General features: G+C 40.6%; 1 protein-coding gene across 4 annotated transcripts in view; it reads left to right on the top strand.

The window, feature by feature from the left end:
- Positions 1-2300: 2300 nt before the first annotated feature.
- Positions 2301-14689, top strand: part of LOC143299390 (transformation/transcription domain-associated protein-like) — a 132354-nt gene continuing 119965 nt past the window's right edge. For all 4 annotated transcript variants that reach the window (XM_076612590.1, XM_076612582.1, XM_076612574.1 and 1 more), the window contains exons 1-10: positions 2301-2434; positions 3814-3958; positions 4604-4661; positions 5074-5127; positions 7405-7540; positions 8626-8720; positions 9910-10075; positions 11124-11290; positions 12402-12491; positions 13633-13743. In XM_076612590.1, coding sequence (XP_076468705.1) covers positions 3891-3958; positions 4604-4661; positions 5074-5127; positions 7405-7540; positions 8626-8720; positions 9910-10075; positions 11124-11290; positions 12402-12491; positions 13633-13743 — 945 coding nt within the window. In that variant the 5' untranslated portion in view covers positions 2301-2434; positions 3814-3890. The remainder of the gene's footprint in view (positions 2435-3813; positions 3959-4603; positions 4662-5073; positions 5128-7404; positions 7541-8625; positions 8721-9909; positions 10076-11123; positions 11291-12401; positions 12492-13632; positions 13744-14689) is intronic.

Here is a 14689-nt window from a genome sequence, read left to right as displayed (position 1 = left end):
GGACTATCCTAAATTATTTCTTATTTTGTTCTTGGTTAATTTTTTTGTGTGCAGTAGACTGTATTCCTAGCGTGGGGGTTTCTTTGTGCTTTTTCCCGGCCTTGTTGTTTATTTCATAACTACAGTATCGACAGTTTTCTTATTGTATCAGTATTTGTTCACTTATTCCGGAATTAGTTTTTTGTGTTTTGTAAGGGAAGCAGGGATTAAGTATTATAAATTCAATTTGTGTTCCCAAAGTGTAGGGTGAAGACCAAAAGGGGCAAAGGAGGGACACTTTACGTGTACTGGATGTTTTGGTAAAAGTAACAAAAGCATGGAATAGTGATTATGTTAGGATGTTATAAGTGTTTTCCTTCAAATTTTCAAGTATTCAATCAGGTCTAGAAGTGTATACAGGGCTGCAAGTGCCCGATATAAAATGATGGAGTGTTTGTCTCAAGTTCAAAACATTTTTTTTCCGATATTCCATGTCTTTGATCCAAAGGATAGATTATTTTAATATTTATTTATCTTTATGGAAATTTGTTTTAATGGCTATTGTGAATGCTCCTTCAAAGCAATGCATACATGTTGAGCAATAAATACATGTGATTTTTTATTCTGCATTGGACAGTCAGTTTGGCATATATTGTCACTCAACCCAACCAGTCATGTCAGCCCTTTTTTTTACAAAGTCCATGCAGGCAGAATATGAGAAAAACAAAACAATCGAACAAGGGTAGGAGCCAAAACCCCAAAATCTACTTATCAAAGAAAATAGGTACCTTAGTTTGCCTTGAACTTTTTTTTTGCAGCAAATAGGGAAATGGTCAGCCCCTCGGATCTGCACTATCCACCGGTAGCAGTACTAAACGAATTTAGGAAGCAAATTCCTATCTCTGCTGCAGTCTCCAGCTCTTTCGGTCAGTTGACGTCAATCAGCTGAAGATAAAAACCTTCACGCCTCATTATCGTCCTCCAGGGCGCAGTCCCATTGATTATTATTGGTTTTTTAATGTGCGCAGAGACTCCCAAAGACACAATCTGTAAAAGGGGGCTTGTCCAGGACTCTGGGGAGGTAATCTTGGGGTTTCGCATAGCTTTTTGTTTTCGAGGGGGTTGTAGTTGAAGACAGGAAACAGACCCTGGAAAAAGTCATAGTGCGGACATAGGGACTTGTTTCTGTTTGGGAAAACTGTTACTATGGACGTGTAAGAGTTGGTCAAAGTTTTTAGCTGAAGAATCAAAACTAAACTTCTATTTGAGTCAGGTCTGAAGATTCTTGTGAGAACATGTAACCCTTAAGTGACCTTGTATATGGGGAGTAAACATGTAAAAGAGCGGGATGTTTGCTTGGTTTTTGTATTTCACTGTAGTCGTGTGTAGGGGAGGCTTCACATTATTTGGGGGCCACAGTAAGATGGTAGTGAAGGCAGGCGCCGAGGGGGCTTATCTGTTGGTGTTGTGTGCCTCATATTAGTGGAAGAAAGAGGCCGTCTGAAAGGTGCAGTACTTCCCACGATGTGGTGGCACATGGAAAAGAGTCTTAGAAGGTGTCAGTGCTTCCTTGTATGTGATGTTAACCATTTTGAGCTTGCACCGTTTGGTACCATGTGGTGGGGAAGGGGTGGCATTTAATGCACTGGCGCAGCGGTTGAGGTGTGCTGTATCATGTTGTGGGCCATGTTTTTGGGAGGTATTGTGTTGACTCATATTGAGTGAGCCACATTTTAAAATCCGTAATAGTGCTTGACATTATGTAAGTATCAACAACATTGCCCAATTTTCATTGTTATGTGATGTGGTTGGAAAAAAAGACGATGTTACTGAAGCATGCTGGTCTCAACTTATGACGCCTCATGAAATGATTTGATGTCATTCATTTTCAACATCACTGTCTGTAGCAAAATCATCCGATTCGAATTCCACCTTACTATCAGAGTAATCATTGTCATACTCTACTTCCGATAAATCATCAAGCATATCAATTACTTGCTGCGTTGTGTACAGTTGTTTTCTTGCACGTTTTGTCCCTGATTTCTGCCCTGACGGGCCAGGTTGAGACTCTGCACGCTTCAAGTGTTTACGCACCGCTCAACCGGTGGCTGGGCATTATGTCATTTTTCTTCGCCACCGGTAATGCGGTGGTCAGGGCTCAAAGGGTTTTAATACCAATTATTTGCAAATTTTGGCTCAGGAGCTCAGGCAGAAGGGTTAAAATTGCTCAGGAACTCAGGGCTCAAAGGGTTAAGGTGTATGTGCATGCACCTGTAACACTGATGTTGATGGCACCAGTCGATTTATTCACAGCCCTCAGCCACTCGTTTCGGGGCGATACCATCACACCTGGGCACATACTCTGTGGGGGACTGCCGGGGCCTGGTGAAGACCTTGGTGTGTGGCGTCAAGACCATCACCTGGGGAGTGCTCACCTGCAAAGCCATCGGAACAGGTGAGAGGGTACAGGGCAAGTCGGGAGGCAGGTGGATAGCAAGAGTTAAAAAGTTTGTTTTCCGGTGGAGATGAGTCTTGTATTGTTTTCTGTGTTTGCCAACAGGAGTCATGTTTTGTGTATTTGTCGTGTTTTCCGGCACAGGGGAGTGTAGTACGTTTGCAGTGGAGTTTAGCTTTTATGTTTTTTGATTTTGCCAGTGGCAGTACTTGTATATTTGTTACTTTCTCCAGTAGAAACAAGTATGTTTGTCATGCTTGTCAGTACACAAAAGTCTTGTGTTTTTGTTGTTGTTTTCTCCAGCAGAAATGAATCTTGTGTGTATATTTGTTGTTTGTCAGCAGAGACAGGTCTTGTATATTTGTTGTTTGTCAGCAGAGACAGGTCTTGTATATTTGTTGTTTGTCAGCAGAGACAGGTCTTGTATATTTGTTGTTTGTCAGCAGAGACAGGTCTTGTATATTTGTTGTTTGCTGCGGATATTAGCCTTGTATTTTTATGTTTTCCGTTGGAGAAAGGTCTTTATCTTTCACAGCGGAAACAAGTCATGTATTTGTTGTTTTCCAATAGAGACTAGTTTTGTATATATTTGTTATGTTATCCAGCAGAGACAGTCTTGTATATTTGTTGTTTTTTCAGTAGAGACTAGTTTTGTATATATTTGTTATGTTATTCAGCAGAGACAAGTCTTGTATATTTGTTGTTTTTTCAGTAGAGACTAGTTTTGCATATATTTGTTATGTTATTCAGCAGAGACAGTCTTGTATATTTGTTGTTTTTCAGTAGAGACTAGTTTTGTTTTTTTTGTTATGTTATTCAGCAGAGACAAGTCTTGTATATTTGTTGTTTTTTCAGTAGAGACTAGTTTTGTATATATTTGTTATGTTATCCAGCAGAGACAGTCTTGTATATTTGTTGTTTTTTTCAGTAGAGACTAGTTTTGTATTTATTTGTTATGTTATTCAGCAGAGACAGTCTTGTATATTTGTTGCTTTTTCAATAGAAACTAGTTTTGTATGTTATTTTTCCCAATATAGATAAGTCTTGTATATTTGTTGTTTTCCAGTGGAAATGATATATATTTTCAATGGTCTTTAGTCTTCCGTATTTGTGATGTTTTCCAGTAGAGACTAGTCTTGCATATTTTTTTTTGTTTTCCAGAGGATACAAGCCGTGTATATTTGTTGTTTGCCGTCAGAGACAAATATTGTATATTTATTGTATTTGCCAGAGTTGATCAGTCTCCAATGGAGACCAGTCATGTATATTTGCAGCAGGGTTTAGTCTTGTATATTGGTTGTCTTTTCCTTCGGAGACAGGCTTTGTACATTTGTTTCGTCTGCCACTCAGACACACACATTCATTGTTTTGTTCTCCAGCGGAGACGAGTCTTCTGAACCACAAGCAGTTTCAGCCCAAGGAGACTCTGGTGTACTCCCGCCTGGTGAAGTATGCCATGTTGGCTCTGGATATCTACACGGTCAACGTGGCCACCAATGGCCAGACCTTCATTCGACCTGCCGCGTGAGTGCTGTCTTGAGCTTCCTGTCGTGTTTACGCAGTGTGGACAGGAATGGTTTTGTGAGGATTTTTGTGTGTGTTTTTTTGTTGTGGGTTTTTTGGGGTTTTTTTTCTTCTTTTCTATACAGAAAATAAAACTTAGTTCTTCCTGTTGGCTGGAATGTGAACAGTGTGTGGGGGGAGGGGAGGCCTGGGTGATGGAGAAAGTGTATGTGTGTGCATGTACATGTGTGTGTGTGTTTGTGTGCATGGTTGTGTGTATATGTGTGTGTGTACAAGTATGTGTGTATTTCTTTGTATGCATGCTTGTGTGTGTGAAAAGTGAGGAGGGGCATATCAGTGCTTTTTTTTTTATTATTATTATTATTATCCTTGGTTAACTTTTGAATTGTGTGTTGTCAGTATGACTGTTACATGCCTGCGTGGGCTGTGCTGTGTTGTGCTGAAACTGGGCTGCCAGTGTCACATTGTTAGGTGTGCAGGCTTGGCAGTGCCATAACTGCATTCAGTGTTGACAGTATTAAGGTTTATTTTCATCAGTTCTTTTCTTGTTCACTTATTCCTTGGAAGTCTGTTGCAGTTTGTTTGTGTTTTTTGTGGAGGAAGAAAACAGAATTAAGTTTCTAATTTCTGTTGTGTTTCCAACAGTGTACAGAGCGTGAAGACCAAAGAGGAAAAGGAGGTTTTGGAGCACTTTGCTGGTGTGGTAAGCATTTGGAACGTAATGATGGTAATAGTGATAATGTTAAGGATGATTATCATAATTTCATTTGTGTTGTTCCTTATCTAATTTACTCCAAGGGTTTTACAACATCTGGTCACTAGAAGTGATATTACATGAATGGCCTCTGCATATTGTTTGCCTGTTATATAAAATGAAAATGATCTTTGTCTCCCCCTTAAATGCATTACATTAAACATTACTTTTTTTTTTAGAACTCTTGATATTCCATTGTTTCGATTTCCTTATATGATAGATTATTTTAAGTATTTATTTATCTTTTATTGTGAAACATTTGTACAATGACATATTGCTGAATTTTGCTCCTTCATTCATGCATAGCTGTGATGTCGTGACTGCAGATAAATATGCATGTGTGTGTGTGTTTTTCCTGCAGTTTACCATGATGAGCCCAGTCACGTTTCGGGAGATATTTTCCACCTGCATTGAGGTAATTTTGTCTTTGCAAGCCAGTCTGCCTCTTATTACTCCTTTTTTTTTTTGACAAAGAATCCATAGACAGGCAGAAATTATGAAGAAAAAAAAAAATTAGCCGTATGCAGAACAAGGAGCAGGAGTCAAGATGGCTGCCAGAAAAAGAGGGCGCTAGTCAGGGATGCAGTGGGGAGGTAACCTACTACGGGAGGTTATCGGCCATAGCTACTTTTGTTTTCTCCGCATAGGCAGATAGTAGTTTGCAGAGGATAGGAATGTCAGACCCCTGCCGGAGTCTGCACTAGTGGTTCACGGTAAGTATGTTACTTAAACGTAATTTTAGGAAGAAAATTTCCTTTTTTCTCTGCTGCAGACTCTCTGTCTCTTTCTTTGTCAGTTTATGATTCTGTTCATATTTCCACTGAAGAAAAAACATTCAGTTGTCCATCAATTTCTTCATTCAGTGGGTCAGTCAGTCTATTTTATTCATTGGATTGGTTTGTTCATCCGTGGATTGTATTTCTGTTAACATCTCACACAAATAATCATCCTTGTTGTATTTTCTATCTGTTTTTTGCCATTATTAAAACAGTTTTTCTGTAGACGTGTAAGAGTTGGTCTTTTAGAAAATTTGTCAGCTGAAGGAGAGCATAATTAAACTTGCTCTTTTAAGTGGGTGCTGAAGGAGACGCTGATGGAGAGAAAGTATACGCCGTTAAGTGTCTTTGTATGTGAGTGGACACATGTAAGAGTGTGTGTGTGTAGGTGTTAGTGCTTGCACTCATGTATGTGAGTGGACACGTGTAAGAGAGTGTGTGTGAAGGTGTTAGGGCTTGCACTCATGTATGTGAGTGGACACATGTAAGAGAGTGTGTGTGTAGGTGTTAGTGCTTGCACTCATGTATGTGAGTGGACACATGTAAAAGAGTGTGTGTGTAGGTGTTAGTGCTTGTATTCATGTATGTGAGTGGACACATGTAAAAGAGTGCGTGTGAAGGTGTCAGTGCTTGCACTCATGTATGTGAGTGGACACATGTAAAAGAGTGCGTGTGAAGGTGTTAGTGCTTGCACTCATGTATGTGAGTGGACACATGTAAGAGTGTGTGTGAAGGTGTTAGTGCTTGCACTCATGTATGTGAGTGGACACATGTAAAGAGTGTGTGTGAAGGTGTTAGTGCTTGCACTCATGTATGTGAGTGGACACATGTAAAGAGTGTGTGTGTAGGTGTTAGTGCTTGCACTCATGTATGTGAGTGGACACATGTAAGAGTGTGTGTGAAGGTGTTAGTGCTTGTACTCATGTATGTGAGTGGACACATGTAAGAGAGTGTGTATGAAGGTGTCAGTGCTTGCACTCATGTATGTGAGTGGACACATGTAAGAGTGTGTGTGAAGGTGTTAGTGCTTGCACTCATGTATGTGAGTGGACACATGTAAAGAGTGTGTGTGAAGGTGTTAGTGCTTGTATTCATGTATGTGAGTGGACACATGTAAGAGTGTGTGTGAAGGTGTTAGTGCTTGCACTCATGTATGTGAGTGGACACATGTAAGAGTGTGTGTGAAGGTGTTAGTGCTTGCACTCATGTATGTGAGTGGACACATGTAAGTGTGTGTGAAGGTGTTAGTGCTTGCACTCATGTATGTAGGTATTGTTTTACATGGACTGAGAGATAGGTAAATGAATTGGTCTTTTTATCTGCAGTATGTTTAACTTGATTTAAGGTTTATGCGGACTCTCAATACATTGATGAATCAGCCTTTCTAACATTTTTTTAAATAACGCTTTAACATTGTTTTGTGTTCTCTTCACTTGGTGGTGGTAGTGGGCAGTTCATGTACACTGTCAGTGTAAGACAGTGCGTGGAGTGTTGGACAAGAAGTAACACGTTTTCCTAGGAGGCGAGAGAATCTGAGCGCACTGGTTTGAATCACACCAGCAGTCACCAGTATTTTCTCCCCCTCCACTAGACCTTGAGTGGTTGTCTGGACGCTAGTCATTCGGATGAGACGATAAACTAAGGTTCCGTGTGGAGCATGCACATAGCGCATGTAAAAGAACCCACGGCAACAAAATGGTTGTCCCTGGCAAAATTTGGTAGAAAAATCCACTTAGATAGGAAAACAAATAAAATTGCTGGCAGAATTTTTTTTTTTTTTTTTAATGGATGGCGCTGTCAGTGTAGCGACATGCTCTCCCTGGGGAGAGCAGCCCGAATTTCACACAGAGAAATCTGTTGTGACAATAGAAGAATGTGTCAAGCATTGCAGTGATGATGTGGGTGGCTGTGTGCAGTTTGTGGTGGAACGCATCAACCAGAACTACGCCCTGCAGATTGTGGCCAATGCCTTCCTGGCCAACCTCTCCACCTCGTCCACCTTCGCCACCATCCTCATCAACTTCCTCATGGGACGCATGGAGGAGATGGGATGTAAGTCTCTTTCTTCTTCTTCTTCTTCTTCTTCTGCTGCTTCTTCTTCTTCTGCTGCTTCTGCTTCTTCTTCTCCTCCTTCTGTGTTTGTTGGTATGTGGGTGTGTCTCTTCTTCTGTGTTTGATTATTATCTTTTCTTTTTCTGTTTTTTTTTGTTTTGTTTTGTTTTTTTTTGTTTGTTTGTTGTTGTTTTTTTTTTTTGTTTTGTTTTGTTTTTTTAGATATTCATTTACCTCTTTTTTTTTTCTCAAGGTCTGACTAAGCGTGTTGGGTTACGCTGCTGGTCAGGCATCTGCTTGCTTGGCAGATGTGGTGTAGCATATATGGATTTGTCTGAACGCAGTGACACTTCCTTGAGCTACTGATACGTTTATTGATACTGTGTTCATTGAGATGTGAATCTGTCTCTTCGTGTTCTGTGTTTGTTGAAATGTGAATCTGTCTCTTTGTGTTCTGTGTTCGTTGAGATGTGAATCTGTCTCTTTGTGTTCTGTGTTCGTTGGGATGTGAAACTGTCTCGTTGTGTTCTGTGTTCATTGAGATGTGAAACTGTCTCTTTGTGTTCTGTGTTTGTTGAGATGTGAAACTGTCTCGTTGTGTTCTGTGTTCATTGAGATGTGAAACTGTCTCTTTGTGTTATGTGTTCATTGAGATGTGAAACTGTCTCTTTGTGTTCTGTGTTCGTTGAGATGTGAAACTGTCTCTTTGTGTTCTGTGTTCGTTGAGATGTGAATCTCTCTTCGTCTTATGTGTTCGTTGAGATGTGAAACTGTCTCGTTGTGTTCTGTGTTCGTTGAGATGTGAAACTGTCTCTTTGTGTTCTGTGTTCGTTGAGATGTGAAACTGTCTCTTTGTGTTCTGTGTTTGTTGAGATGTGAAACTGTCTCTTTGTGTTCTGTGTTCTTGGGCTCTTGTGTTGACTTCTATGTACTGGTTGGCTTTTACATATGCATAATGGGTATGTCCTTGCTTCCATAACCTGCCAGATGGTGATTACCGGATCTTTTCAACGTGTGCATTTGAGCTTGCGCATCTTCGGCCTCCTGTACATGTGTGTGCTGACCTAAATGCTGTGTGTCTTCAGCTAACATGGATCGTTCCAACCTGTACCTGAAGATGCACAAACTGGTGTTCGGATCCGTCTCCCTCTTCGCTGCAGAGAATGAGCAGATGCTGAAAGTGAGTTTCCCCACAGCTTCACTCTCTCCTCTTTCTGCCTCCTTTCACTAGTTTCACTATAGTCTTTTTTTTTTGTCTTTTTTTTTTCAGTTCACTTGCTTCAAGTCTCAGCAGTGTACACCTTTTGTGAGAGAGTTGAGCAGAGAACATGATTTGAGCAATCCACTCCATATCTGTATTCAACATCTATTTCTTCCAAGCGTGTCTTTGTGTGTGAGAGCATTGATGTGTGTGTTTTTGGGGGTTTTATTTTTTTTTTTGCTTTTTGTCTGACTGACATATTGCAATGAGCAATATAAATGTACTATTGTTGCTGATGTCGTTATTATAGAGAAGAAGGTGGAAGAATGGGTTAAGACCTTTATCTGCCAGTGCTGTGTCCATGAATGACTGGGTTCAAATCTTGGTGTCTCGCCCTTTCTCCCGGGTTTGACTTGAAAATCAATCTGAATGTTAAATCATTCAGATGAGATGATAAACGGAATCCCTGTATGCAGCACCTACTTGGCACACTGAAAAAGAACCTGTGGTATTAAGAGTTGTCCTCTGGTGAATTTCTGTAGAAGAAGAAATCCACTCTGATAGGTACACATATGCATGCACTTGAGGCCTGCCAAGCGCGTTGGGTTAGGCAGCTGGTCGTGCATCTGCCTAGCAGATGTGGTGTGGCGTATATGGATTTATCTGAAGGCAGTGACGCCTCCTTGACAACTGAGATTGAAACTGTATACATGTTTTGTTTATTCTTCTTCTTCTTCTTTGTCGTTCGTGGGCTGCAACTCCCACATTCACTCGTATGTCCTGAAGTGGGGGTTTTCATGTTTGGCCGTTTTTTACCCCACCTTGTAGGCAGCCATACTCCATTTTCGGGGGTGTGCATGCTGGGTATTTTCTTGTTTCCATAACCCACCTAACGCTGACATAGATCACAGGATCTTTAATGTGCATACTTGATTTTCTGCTTGTGTATACACACAAAGGGGGTTCAGGCACAAGCAGGTCTGCACATATGTTGACCTGGGAGATCAGCATAATCTCCACCCTTTACCCACCAGGAGCCATTACCAAGATTCGAACCCGTGACCCTCAGATTGAAAGTCTTAACGATTTGACCACTCGGCTATTGTGCCCATCCGTTTTGTTTATGTTTATGAGTTGTGATATTGGTGTGTGTGTTTCACATTGTCAGCCTCACCTGCACAAACTGGTGAACCGCTCCATGGAGCTGGCCCTCAGCGCCAAAGAGCCCTACAACTACTTCCTTCTGCTCCGCGGCCTCTTCCGCTCCATAGGGGGAGGCAGTCACGACCTGCTCTATCAGGAGTTCCTTCCCCTTCTGCCCACTCTGCTGCAAGGTACAGTTCTGAAGATGGGATGTTCATGAATGGTTTTTGTCAAGTTTATAAGGTGTTTTTTTGTCTTTGTTGAAATATTCTCTGCCTAAATGCTGTTCTTCACATTCCAGGGGGGTTGTCAAACTCTTCTTCTCCACATTAATCTTGAACTGAGTGCAGTGACGGCCAAGAGGTAACGCATCCGCCTAGGAAGCGAGAGAATCTGAGCGGGCTGGTTCGAATCATGGCTCAGCCGCCGATATGTTCTCCACCTCCACTAGACCTTGAGTGGTGGTCTGGACGCTAGTCATTCAGATGAGACGATAAACCGAGGTCCCGTGTGCAGCATGCACTTAGCGCACGTAAAAGAATCCACGGCAACAAAAGGGTTGTTCCTGTCAAAATTTTGTAGAAAAATCCACTTTAATAGGAAAAACAAATAAAATTGCATGCAGGAAATAATACAAAAAAAATGGGTGGCGCTGTAGTATAGCGATGCACTCTCCCTGGGGAGAGCAGCCTGAATTTCACACAGAGAAATCTGTTGTGATAAAAAGAAATACAAATACAAATAAAATCCAGACTGGACGATGGTTGTCTTGTGTATGTTTTTCCTGACATTACCAGAAATCTCTGGATCCCTTTAGTTATCAGAGGCACAGCTCTGAGTGCATTGTGCACCCAAAGTACTCTTAGACTGAAACCCAACTCTGAATTATTAAATCGTATTGTTTCCAGAAACTGTGTTCTTAATCTTTAGTTTTCAAGAAAAATGTTGATGACAACAAAGTATACCATATTTGCATGCATCCGCTGTCGCACATACTTACGTACAGAAGAGAAAAATCAGTAGCTTTCAATGCAGAGGTGCACATATTTCTGTTAAGTGGCTCGAATGGCAGTCTTGGATGGAAGCGTTTCATATGCTTGTTTATTTAGTGTCTCCAATCTTAAAGCATTCAGGGCTGAACAGCCTGCAAGGTGGGCTGCACCGCGTTACGTCTTGGCCATCACACCATCACAAAGCAGTGTTGATGATCCCCCTCCCCCGTGCTGTGTATGCGTTCAGGGCTGAACAGCCTGCAGAGTGGGCTGCACCGGCAGTACATGAAGGACCTGTTTGTGGAGCTGTGTCTGACGGTGCCGGTGCGCCTCAGCTCCCTCCTCCCGTACCTGCCGCTGCTCATGGACCCGCTGGTGTCCGCCCTCAACGGCTCGCAGACCCTCGTTAGCCAGGTGGGTCAGTGGGTCATTATCGTCGTTATTATTGAATTTTTGTTGTTGTTATTGTTTTGAACCTTTACGCCTGATCTTGAAAATGACCCCAAGGTGTTTGCTGCAAGCTTTTTGTATGTTGTTATCCGTGGAAAATTTCATTTACAATAAGTTATTTATGTAGTATGTAAAAACTTCTCACGGCCATTTTTTGATGGGTGCATGATAATTCTGTAATGTTTTGTGTTTGATGATTCTGTGATGAATATGTTTGCGCATATTTGTGTTTTGATGATTCTGTAATGTATGTGTTTGTGCATATTTGTGATTGTGATTGAACTGACAGCAGAATATTACTAAAGTCTTTTTGACGAAAAATTACAAAAATACTGAGTTCCAGACCTGACAACGCTTCCTTTCTCAGGGAAATTTATCACTCACGGTTGCATTTGATAACGCACTTCCACATGCCTGGAAGAGAACCAAAAAAAAAAAAACAACAAAAAAAAACACATAAAAACGCTCCCACAGTAGCGTGCGCAACCACACACATGCACATGTGAAAAATGAAAAACGTCATTTTGCTTATCGTTTATTGGCAACACCTTTTGAAAAGCGCTGGATTGCTTTAAATCCTGAAATTTGTGCAAATATTGAGAGAAAAAAAGAGGGGGTGGGGAGTATGAAATTTAAATGTATTGACACCGACAACGGCTGTTGCGACGCTTCTGCCATTGCATCTCAAGACGAAATGGGGTGGTTGGGCGGGTTGTGCACATGCGCACGCTGACACACACACACACACACACACACACACATGCAAAGTCACACAGTTACAAGCTCGCAGGCATGGGCGCACACACACACACACACACGCATGCACGATCACCATCGCCATCTCTGCCTCAACCCTCCAGCTGCAAACATTGTCACTTTTTGCAGCAATCACTTTGTAGCAATTGTGACAAAAAAACTTTGAGGCAATTGGCTTTGAGTCTGTTTCTGAAATTATGTCAGCAAGGAAGCGGCAATACCCTTCATGGCTGCAGTTTTTGCGTACCAAAGATTCATTTGCATCACTTGCATGAAATAACCACTGTGGAATGCCGAAAGCCTGTTTCTTTTTGAATAGGGCCTGCGAACACTGGAGCTATGTGTGGACAACCTGCAGCCAGACTTTCTCTATGACCACATCCAGCCGGTGCGGGCAGAGCTCATGCAGGTAACCGCTCAGTATCAATAATGTTGGTAATCATAATAGTAATCATAACGATAGCAAATGATAGTTGTGTGACCATATAGTGTTTAACACTTGTGGCTCTAGGCGCGTTTAAGAATATATGTTGTATGATTAAGAAACAGTATATCAAAAAAAATGTTTACTTGATAATAACAAAAAATAGTGCATGTTCATATAGCGCTTAGCTTGCGGTTCTAGGCACATTTAAGAATACATGTTGTATGAATAAGACACAACACTTTATCAAAAAAAATGTTTACACGACAATAACAAATAATAGTGCGTGTTCACATAGTGCTTAGCTTGCGGCTCTAGGCACGTTTAAGAATACATGTTGTATGAATAAGACGCAACAATATATCAAAAAAATGTTTACAGAGAAACTCGCTTAAAAAAAAATACTATTGAAAAAAAAAAGTGTAGCGTTACTCCAATCTCATACACCTCTCCCACCTCACTTGGCATAAAGCACACATCAACATACACATGCACAAAGATGGTCTGGAAAAAAGGGTCTACAAGTTTAAAATACTGTTTGAACAAATATGTATTGAGATTAGAATTGAAAAATTGAACAGTGGATATATATATATATATATATGTATATATGTATGTATGTATCTGTATAGAATATAATAGATTTTATTGTCATGAAACCGTAAGGTTTATAAGACACAAGTGCAATGGTAAATGAATGAACGAATGAAAAAACACACAATTTATCAATCAGTTAATGCAGTAAATTGCAGCAGCATTCATAAACAAATGTTCCCAATCTTGTTTGTATATATTCATCATCTGTTAGCATCACCTGACTGGGAATATGTCCTGTGTTGTTCGAATTTTGAATATCCTTTAAAAATTGTTGCCTTAAGGTTATATATTTAATACAATGATCAAGAAGATGGATTTCGTCTTCCAGGATGTTACACTTGTTGCACAATCTGTCTTCTTGTGGAATATTTAAATATCTACCTTTCTCAATCTTTAGGTCATGCGCGCTTATTCTGAGTTTCGTTAAAGCTTGTCTGTGTTTTGTATCTGATATATTTAAAAGATAGGTTTCAGTTTTGTACTCTGTATATATATCCTGACTGGTACCTGGCATGTTGTCTGGTGACAGGCTTTGTGGCGAACACTGCGCAATCCCAATGACCAGATTGCCCAGGTGGCCTTCAGAGTGCTGGGCAAGTTTGGTGGTGGGAACCGGAAAATGCTGAGGGAACCACAGCGGGTAAGATGACACCATGAGATGGTTCTGGGTTCGATGCTTTGAAGGTGCTCTGAGTTTGAGAAATCTGTACATTGGGTGCTGTTTGTGATACTCATTACTTAGGTTAGATGACACCACAAGATGGTTTGGGGTTTTGATGCATTGAGTTTGAGAAATCTACACATCGGGTGGTGTTTGTGTTATTCATTACATAGGTAAGACGACACCATAAGATGGTTTTGGGTTTCTGATGCTTTGAGTTTGAGAAATCTATATATTGCATGATGTTTATGATACTCATTACATAGGTAAGATGACACCATGAGATGGTTTGGGGGTTCTGATGCTTTGAGTTTGAGAAATCTATATATTGCATGATGTTTATGATACTCATTACATAGGTAAGATGACACCATGAGATGGTTTGGGGGTTCTGGTGCTTTGAGTTTGAGAAATCTGTATATTGCGTGATGTTTATGATACTCATTACATAGGTAAGATGACACCATGAGATGGTTTGGGGGTTCTGGTGCTTTGAGTTTGAGAAATCTGTATATTGCGTGATGTTTATGATACTCATTACATAGGTAAAATGACACCACAAGATGGTTCAGGGTTTTGATGCATTTAGGTTGAGAAATCTGTACATCGGGTGATGTTTGTGTTGCGCATTACAAAGGTAAGATGACGCCATGAGAGGGTTTGAGTTTGAGAAAATCTGTACGTTGGGTGATCTTTGTGATACTCATTACATACAGTCTTTGCTGATGGATGGGTTGGGGTGTTGGGTGGATGCATGCATACCTTTTTTTTTTTTCTTTTTTTTTTTTTTTTTTTTTTTGGAAAATAAACGGTAGATGTGGTGTAGTGTATACGTATCAGTCCGCATGCTTTTTTACTTCTTTGAAACTGAAACTGATGCATACCAGTGTTTGAAAACATGACTTGATTACAGGTCGTTTAGTGT

This window comes from Babylonia areolata, chromosome 2 (assembly GCF_041734735.1).
Source record: "Babylonia areolata isolate BAREFJ2019XMU chromosome 2, ASM4173473v1, whole genome shotgun sequence".
NCBI lineage: Eukaryota > Metazoa > Mollusca > Gastropoda > Neogastropoda > Buccinidae > Babylonia > Babylonia areolata.
This window is presented reverse-complemented; position numbering and strand designations above follow the sequence as displayed.